The 9284-nt window shown below is 37.8% G+C and overlaps 1 protein-coding gene across 11 annotated transcripts in view; it reads right to left on the bottom strand.

Annotated features, from left to right (window-relative positions):
* Positions 1 to 324: 324 nt before the first annotated feature.
* HECTD1 (HECT domain E3 ubiquitin protein ligase 1) overlaps positions 325 to 9284 on the bottom strand; it is a 64620-nt gene continuing 55660 nt past the window's right edge. For all 11 annotated transcript variants that reach the window (XM_063331608.1, XM_063331615.1, XM_063331618.1 and 8 more), the window contains 9 exons: positions 8070 to 8197; positions 5971 to 6172; positions 5688 to 5825; positions 4827 to 5434; positions 3670 to 3748; positions 3465 to 3558; positions 3012 to 3162; positions 1719 to 1863; positions 325 to 1337 (listed from right to left, as the gene is read on the bottom strand). In XM_063331608.1, the coding sequence (XP_063187678.1) occupies positions 1200 to 1337; positions 1719 to 1863; positions 3012 to 3162; positions 3465 to 3558; positions 3670 to 3748; positions 4827 to 5434; positions 5688 to 5825; positions 5971 to 6172; positions 8070 to 8197 (1683 nt within the window). In that variant the 3' untranslated portion in view covers positions 325 to 1199. The remainder of the gene's footprint in view (positions 1338 to 1718; positions 1864 to 3011; positions 3163 to 3464; positions 3559 to 3669; positions 3749 to 4826; positions 5435 to 5687; positions 5826 to 5970; positions 6173 to 8069; positions 8198 to 9284) is intronic.

The following is a 9284-nucleotide window of genomic DNA, read 5'->3' as shown; positions in this document are numbered from 1 at the left end:
GGGGAAAATTTCAAGATGATGCCTGTAAAACCCCGTGAATAAAGCTACGAAAAGAAATCTGGCATCAACCTGGTTTGTATGTGTGAGGCAGAAGCTTTTGGCAAGTCCTCGCTCAGCAATGGTGCAAGCAAAGGTTGTTACCAAAGAGAACTGGCACAGAGCAAAACTCACCACACACATTCAACTAAAAATCATAATTTTTCTTTTCTGGTATCAAGTACTTAGATGTATCATTTCGCAAAGACTTGAGCACAGAGATGGGCTTGTGAGATCAATTATCGCCACGCAGTTCTCCTAAACCTTGAAAAAAGTATGGCACATTGGTCAGAACACGCACAGAGCTTTAATAACATGAAGTATTAGTGAAGTATTCAGGAGCCAGTTTTATATGTTGCAAACATTTTAATGATTACTTTTGAGCTTACACATTGGTGGTTTTTTTAAACTTCAAACTGCAACAAGTTAAATAAATGTTTATAATATACAAAGAAAATACAACCAAAAGTAAAACTTGCTTTAAGTGTGCCTTGCACTAGGAACCAGTGTTTTTTAATAGCTTTATTGTTGAGCTGCACAAACACACTTAAGGATTTGATCTTTATAGCAGGGCATTTGAGAAATCAAAATATATTCCCACTTGAAAGAAGAAGAAAAAAAAAAAAGTTGTGCATGGTTATATGCAAAAACCCACTAAAATACTCCAATAGTGCAGGCATCATTAAAAAAGAAAAAGCTGGAGATGCCCGTTAACTCTAAGGTTTAAGGAAGCAAGTTTCCGACCAGTTAGCTTAAAGCCAGCAAAACAGGGATCAGTGATGGCAACTGTAGTGTACAAGGTATTAAATGACAAACTTTACACAAATACACTGTTAGAAATTTGTATCAGTGAACACTGAAAATCTGATGATCTGTTCTTTGGAACAGTCAAACAGAACCACCTTAATTTCCAGTTGTGCAAGCCCTTGAAGCATCACACAGTGTTCTGTGCCAATTTCTTGCTGGCTGTGTAGTTACAAGGATTTATTTTGTCATTAGCAGCTAACAAACTTATTCCACATGTTCCTAAAGCCTCACAGGTGAAAAAAAAGGCAAGTCTCATCAGAGCACAGCGTGGAGATCATATTTTTTGCACACAAACACAAGAGGCTTCGCTAGTATCAAAAAAACACTTTCTCGTGTCCCGCGTTGCAGTCAGCGGCTCAGTTGAGATGGAAGCCTTTCTCCATTGTAGCAGCCAGCAGACGCTCTCTCATGATCTCCTCGGAAGAATACTCGGGCAACTTCAGGTAATGCACACAGGTATTCACAGATGGGTAACTTGCATCTGTAGCATCAACCTGAGGAAAAGAACGAAGGTTTTTTTTAACGCCAGTCGCTCACAGCGTTCGATACACAAGTTAGAAGCTGTGAGGTCCTCTAATTCATGGCATTTCCTGCATACATAACACCACTTGTCAAGAAACAGTAGCATCAGGAAAGCTACAGACCAACTTACATTTACCTTATATGTACATTAATTCTTTTATATTCAAATATGAAGTGAGAGAACAGACCTGAAAGAGAGGTCAGTACTGAAAGCTTAGCGTAGTGTCATAAATTAACCTCCCCCCTCCAAAAAAAAAAAAATACAGACCCACCAGTGTTACTTCTTAATGTAGCAACTATTACATTCAAAAGCCAAAAAGGCTGGTTTGAAGGGCCACCTGAAGAAGCCGTACCTTGCGCACAACGGTGAGCCGGGGATGTAGGTTTGCCAGTCCTCCTGGTGGGAGTGTTGAACAACCAGTGGTGAACTGGAGAAAAGCCTTCCTTTCATCTGAAGACATACCACACAAGACTCTCACAAATCGAAGGAATCCAGGGCTTAAAAATAAATGAAAATAATTAGTTGCGACAACATTACAAGAGAGTGTTTGGGTGTTTTTTTACATTTCTCTGGAGTTAGTCACATCTAAGTGGTCATTGTAAGGTTCTAGTGCCTGTTCAATATTAAGAATAAAACATCATAAAACCCATAAAAATATTTCTTTAATCTCCTTGCTGAGTATTACACAGAAAAATGTAGGTAAAGAAGAACTTCTCTCTATACTTATCTCGGAGTATTATTTGTGAACCTTGCGTATGAATGGGTAGAGAAGTAGGCAGAGCTCAGACCTGTCCTATAAGAATGATCCAGCTGACTATAATCTTAAAACTTTTTCTGTAAACGCTTCTGCAGTATAAAGCCAATTCAATTTATATATGATTTGAATTCTATCCTGTTAGAAGACCCTCATGTAAGAAAAACTGGAGAAACAGATTACAATAGATCTTCAAGGAATCCTCCACGTAACCCCTCTGCCATCCATCCAGCCGAGCCCAGGGAGCGAGGGGGAGGAGAGGGTGTGAGGAAAGCTGAAACGCGTCCTCGGGCATGGGGAGAAGACTCGCTCCACCCAGCATCTTAAAGACTGACTGGGATCCTTCAACACGCTTGTACTAACACAGTTCCAGAAGTAATCTGTATGTTATTGCTACCAAACATGACAAACAACAAAACCTAACAAACCCTGAAACATGGAGACCACCTCCCGATAGCCAATCACCAGCACGTTTGTTCCCTGCTAAGTACATTTCCTTTCGTAATTAGACTCGAAGAGAAAGAAATAAGGGACAAATAATAACCGTACCCAACCAAACAGAAATTATAAACACCACCACAGATGAAAGTATAAACTCTAAAATGCGATTTTTAATAACCTGTATTACTAGTTAGTTGCCATTAATTTCCACTAGTTGTTCACATTTCAGGATTTTAATTTTTTTTTATCCTCTCTCATCACAAAAACACCAAGCACCTTTTAACTTATCTGTTGTAACGTATATGGTTATTTCATGTACTGTTAGACAATCATTTGCTCTTCTGTGACCACCAATCCCATCCAATTTGGCATCTTCATCTAATAAATATTGTGGACTTTTTATCACTTAATTTTTAGCTACTGTTTTGAAACCACTCAGAATGTAAGTACCTATCTCGTGTATATCCCAGTTTAGGTTCCGTATAATTGATGATATCCTCAGCTGCCCAAGACGGCGATTGATTTCCACAAAGAATCATCTGAACTTCTTCATGGCTGAAGGAACTCAGCTTCTCCATTGGGAAGACTCTGTTGAAGCCATCTTTAATTTACACAAGATAGAGTTATAATCAAAACAATGTTTATAAAATAACGTCAGCTTTTCAATTATATTTTAATCAACCCAGAATCAACCACCAGTTTCTTAATTAAGTTAAACGAAACCTCTTCAAGACTAAAAATGGCACAACTAATGCAAAGGTGTTGTGAAATGAGTATCTACTGCAAGATTCATTTAGAAGTTTGTTTTTGAAAGCCGGTCTATGCCACCACTTTAAACCAGCACACCCTGAACATCGATTAGTCCTCCCGACTGCATATACATTCTGCCATATTTAAAATTACCTCTGAATGCCTCCATCTGTTTCTGTATACCAGTATGCATGCAGAAGTCAAACATGAGATCTACATATTCCTCTGCATTATCCATGGTTACAGTCTGCAAAGACAACAGATAAATACTGTAAGAATTCACTTTGCATTAGAGTAACCTCCAAGACAGTAAAAATGTAACTGCTGTTAGAATTGTAAAGGTAGGATGTTTCCTTACCTCATCTTCACCACCTGGCTTGAGATCCACAGCTGTAAACCCATATACTTTGGATGAAGGGCAACACTGAAAATTTAGACTTCAAAACACAAAGATAGTTACCAATCGGAAACAGATCTGCTACTGCTTTTGCAAATACACCACATTTATAAGCTGCACCCCCCCCACCCGACAGCATCTCACTACATTTGAAACCGTTATTTGTGGATCATTTGGTATACACACGAAGAGTGGTACCACATTAGAGAACTACAATTAGTAACGGACTGCACAGGTAATACGTGATTCAAATCTCTGGTGCATGTACTCACCTGCTATTTATTTGGATTTGATAACCCTTGAAAGTTTCACAGAGTTTGATATCTTTAAGTTATCAGCTTCAAAACTACGCAAACTGTTTAATTCAGTTCACAAACTCAAAAAATCCTCTACATTAATTCCAGCACGAACAGCTACAGAGCCGCTTAACGTTTAGGCCCTTCAACGGTGCTACTTGCTCTCTCTCTCTGCAAGAAGCCGTGCTGCAGCCCGCAGGGCCATAAGCAGTTACTGAACTCGGACTATGCAATCCTTCGGGCACAACCTGATTTTAACAAATAGCCCGTAATATTAACGGTAGAAAAACTTGTTATTTCAGAATAAATAATTCAAAACTACAAAAAGTGACGTCCTGACACAAGTTTTACAAAGGTATGAGCACTTTCACGGCTTTAACATTTGCTAACTTTTAGCAAGTGTTCTGAGTGAAGGTGGATTCAAACACTGCACGTCTGTTAACACAATCTGAAACTTCAATCTGTCTCTCCAAAAAACTTGATAGATTTCAATAGTTATCATAGCAAAGAAGTTACTGATTCACACTTTTCTTAAGGTTTTTACAAGTATTTGGGTGTTTCTAGAGTCATACGGCATTGCAGCGCAGCCACATTTAAGTTTAAACCCTAGGAAACTGAGCAAGCGAGAAGAGAAAAACCTCAAACTAAGGAACAAGAATGTAGCCACAGATGGCAAACTGGATCTTGCTGCATCTCTGACGACTCCCCCTCACAACGGTACTATTTAAAATGAAGAAATCTTAGTTTTTAATTAAATGTGTTAACATTTGTCTCTAACACAACACTGTGTGCATATTTATAAATAAATATGAAAACTCTTACCCCAAATCCTCTATACTAAGCGGAGGCCCCGAACCTGATGGATTCTTCAGCATTAATTCCTGTAGTTTTGTGTTCTTTTCATCTTCTGACAGACTTTTGTTGCTTAGAATTTGACGCCTTTTAATTGCAAGGTCCTTAATTTCTTTTAGAAACCTAGCTCTATGGGGATTTACTAATTCAAAGTCTTCCCATGTTAAAATCCCATTAAACCAGGCAGGAGGTTTAGGTTTTGGTGGATCAAGAATGAATTCCGACTTGGAGTCTTCTTCCAGACTTCCTACTGACAAGGAATCGTGCCCTTCTTCCGTAGAAGCCTCCGACTGACTTTCAGTACAGTGCAAGTCTCTGTCACCCCGTGATTCATATATCAACTTACTCATGTTACTCTTAATATCCCCCATACACATGAGTTTAAAAAAAGGCTTTGAAATGGGTAAATCCACCAGTCTATTGTCCTGAATGCATTTAGCCAAGAAAATTCCAAGGAAATGAAAGAGTTTGGTTATTCTTTCAAGCTCATCACTATCTTGCGGGAATGGTGCTGTGAAGAGTCCACACGATCTCTGCACATAGTAGCCCGGGGGTTTCAATCCACCACCAATATCAACCTGATTTAAGAGACACACAAAAAAAGTTGACATTGCTAAGGGTAAATTTTATTACATATCTGTGCTGTTAAACTTCTTACACTCTACTTCTCCTTAAAAAGAGAACAGGTAAGGAGGCAAGCTGTGGAGCAGAGTGGTCATTCTTGACCATGACGAGTGGCTGCTCACTGATCACGTGTTCTTCCCTTCCTGGGTATCTAGCTCGTTTTTCTTTTACTCAAGTACTCAGTTTAAAATGCAAAGTGAAATATACCTGACGAGACTCATCATCTGGAAAATCGTCATCACAAAGCCAAGCTCCCAAATCTGTCCTCTGAAATTCTGCTGCCACCAAAGCATAAAATTCCAAGGTAGGACCCAGGCCTGTTCCTTCCTCCCCTAAAAATTCAACCTAGAAAAACATAAAGAATATTAATAATACAAGAAAATCCTAGTGAAGTGTTCAGTGTTGATTATGGAACAGGATATTCAATATCCCGGCCAGTACGTTAGAAATAGCTATCTAACCTCGCTCTGGCTAGGCAGATATGCTTTACCTCTAGAACAGATTTTCTGTCTGCATGAATCTGCATGACATTTTCTGCCCATTCCATCAAGGATTCACCTCGCGGAACTTTCACTCTTTCATGTTTGAGGCGTCCAACTCTGAATTCTCCTGGATCATCCCGTCGCACCGTGCTTGTGGTCCTTGTCCGTTCAACGGTGGCTTCACGTCTGTTCTGTAGCCATACAATTGCTCTGAAAAAAAACCAAAAGCCAGTTGTTTAAAACTTCAACATCTATCAGCAATAAAATTTGAAAGTAGTCACTAAGAAAAAGTCACCTGGTTAAGTATGGATTTACCTTCTAATTTTTTTTTTTTTTTTTTATTATATACCAAAGTATTTCTCAGAAATATCTGAAATGCCCAAATATGGACTGCGTCATATTTTATGAGTTTAGCAAACTAAATAATTTTTGATTACTATGAAGGGCCAACCCTAACTTCTTCGGAGGTAGCAGACAGCACCAATGAAAACATACAATTCATTAGTATAGTTTTCAAATTACAGTGGGATGAATAGAGGGCAGCATTTACCATAGTACTTTTTAATCACAGATGCTCAAAACTTTTTATAGACACTTATTACAACTTGTATTATATACTGCAGGGCAGTTGTATATCACCCCATTGATACTGACCAAGTTTTACAGCAAGATTTACTTAGACACTTATTAGAGACACAAAGAACCAAAGCCGAAGTGCCATCATCCACGTATAGACCTGTATCAGTGAAGGAAGAACAGATGCCTTTAACAGCAGTACCTACGTGAAGTCAAAGGTCAAAATTCTTGTATGTATTGTCACGTAAGCAGCAATAACCTATCGACAAAGCTACCATCTGCTGGTTGTTTCACAAGTATGGTCAAGTGTCACGACAGACTCAGAGAGAGAGCGTACATGCCCAGGTGCGTGTTCACATGGAGTTCATGTAGAGTATATGAGTTTTAAGAACTATTTCCAGTACTTTAAGAGCTTAAGAAAGCTCTGTGCTTGCCAAGTAAATACCATGCAATGATTCCTGAAGGTTCCCTTCAGAACACAGTTTTTCTAAAACATTACTTTTTTTTCAAAAAGAAAAACCAAACACACACGGTCCAGTTTTCTGGCCTATTCTTCCACAGAAGTTCTATTTTTCCATACTAAGATTTCAACTGATGTCTTGCAAGACAATACCTTTTCTTCACTTCCTTTTTCTTTCTTTTTAAATGCGTCATTTTACGCTCTTCATGAGGCATTTCTACTGCATAGTAGAGACAACCGTAATTTTTGCAACCCTCTACACTTTTCTTCCTCTTTGGAAAACAAAGAAACAAAGCTAGCCAAGAAACTCCACAAAAACTAATTAATCCTTCTCATTACATAAAAGTTGGCAAAAGTGTTTACACTGCCTACATCCTCTCAAGGTAAGTTACTCCTGCAGTCAAAATATTACAGATTCCTAGGTAACAAAACACTTTAGAGGGTATGCTTAAAAGTTTTGTCTGGCTTTGTTACCGTTTCATTATGCAGCTAACACTGACTTTCAAAATCGCATCTTTTTGCTAGATTTTGTCTATTTTATTAAGACTTTAGTGAATTAAAACCAAATGAGCCAAAACAAACAATGACCTATCCATTGTAGAACTATAAAAATAAGAGATATGTGCTTTGGTGCATGCTTTCAAAAACATTTAATTCACATTTATTTTCAGAATGTTTTTTATTTTGCTTCTTACTCCTTTATGCAACGAACTGCAACCCAGCTGAATTACTGCCTGACATGATAACCTAGCTAGAGGTAGATGAGCAAGTCTTCAGCTACAGTTGAAAAATGAAATTTCTTCAAAGGAATTTCCTGAATACTATCAAACAGAAGGTAGGCTACTCAGCATAAACCTCTAACGCAATGAACAAGAAATGTTTCAAGTGTCCAAAAGTCTATCTGAAGTTTTCCATCTTCTCTCCTTTTTTTTCTACTGTCTAAAATGCTTTACATTTGGCAAGTAAAATCTGTCTTGTTAGGACAAGGTCCTTCTGTGAAATAGCAATTAAAAAAACCTATTACATTAAAAAAAAAAGGAAGCAGTCTTGATTTTATTTATTTTTTTTTACCTTGATGCTCCAAATGCTGTGCATGTGAAGTACAACTGCCTTGTTTCAAATGGAATTAAGAAAGGACACTTGCTTGTTAGCTGCTCACACCAGTCTGGCAAAGCTCCACTGGCTAATGCCAAGGGTTCCTGGAGTTTCATGCAAGGAGAAAAAAGAAAAAAAGGAAAAAAAAAAAGTGTTTTCTAATATTATTCGCAGGTTGTCCCAAGAAGTTTGTAGCTAAGTACACAGACACCCAATACACTCAAGTACAGAGATTTCACCTCTGCTTGAGAAGTTTCTTCCTTCTCAGCAACTGCCTTTTTTTTTTTTTTTCTTTATTTTTTAAGTGCTGTGAATGAAAGGATCACATTGTTTCTAGGACTGCAGAGCGGACACAAGGTGCTGTGGCACAAACACACAAAAAGCCGTAGCAAATCCCTGGGATAATGTACTACTCAAAGCACTGTGGGGAGGTCCGAGTATACAATTACCTCTGAGTTTTGCCCCAAAGCGATTAGATACTACCTCCTCAATATCAGAAGACAGGAAAGAAACTTGATGGTAGTAAAGATGATCCCCACTGAAATATTACTACAGTCCCTTCTAAAATACAAGTATAATAGAAAAAGACTGCAGAAATTATTACTGCAACGATACTGGGGGTGCTTGAACAGCCTTTAAAAAACACTAAAAACGGAACTTTTTTTTTTTTTAAACTTAATAATTAGAGCAACTTAACAGTAATAAAAAAAAAAGCAGACAACTCAAAAATCACACAGGAGCCAAGCAAGTCAAGAATCTTCATCTTCTTTAAATCTTTGGTGAAGAAGATGTAGTTCTACTTAAGAACTACATCTTAAAGTTTTCCTTGTAACACACCTAACTAACCTGATACCAGGAATATGTTTTCTACATGCTATTTTTGAAAGCTTGATGTGGAATTTATAAACAGCGAAACATTTGTGAACCCTAACACAATTAATTACCTTTGTTACAATATTATCAGGCAGACATATATACATTCACTACATGGTAACGCTGATGTCTGGTGCAGAAAAAAAAAAATTGTTCTTCAAAACCAAAAGATACAATTCTATTACAACTTTTTTCTTGGTACGTTTTTATTCAGAGTAGCCTGTTCTTACCAGAATTTACTCATCCACAGTACAAGGAAGTAAATACCGCATGAAACAATTCAAAAGTCAAAATGGCAAAAAACCTAGTAATTTCAAA

The sequence above is a fragment of the Chroicocephalus ridibundus genome, chromosome 4 (genome assembly GCF_963924245.1).
Source record: "Chroicocephalus ridibundus chromosome 4, bChrRid1.1, whole genome shotgun sequence".
NCBI classification, from domain to species: Eukaryota; Metazoa; Chordata; class Aves; order Charadriiformes; family Laridae; genus Chroicocephalus; species Chroicocephalus ridibundus.
The sequence above is the reverse complement of the archived record's forward strand: the minus strand, read 5'-3'. Positions and strand labels throughout refer to the sequence as shown.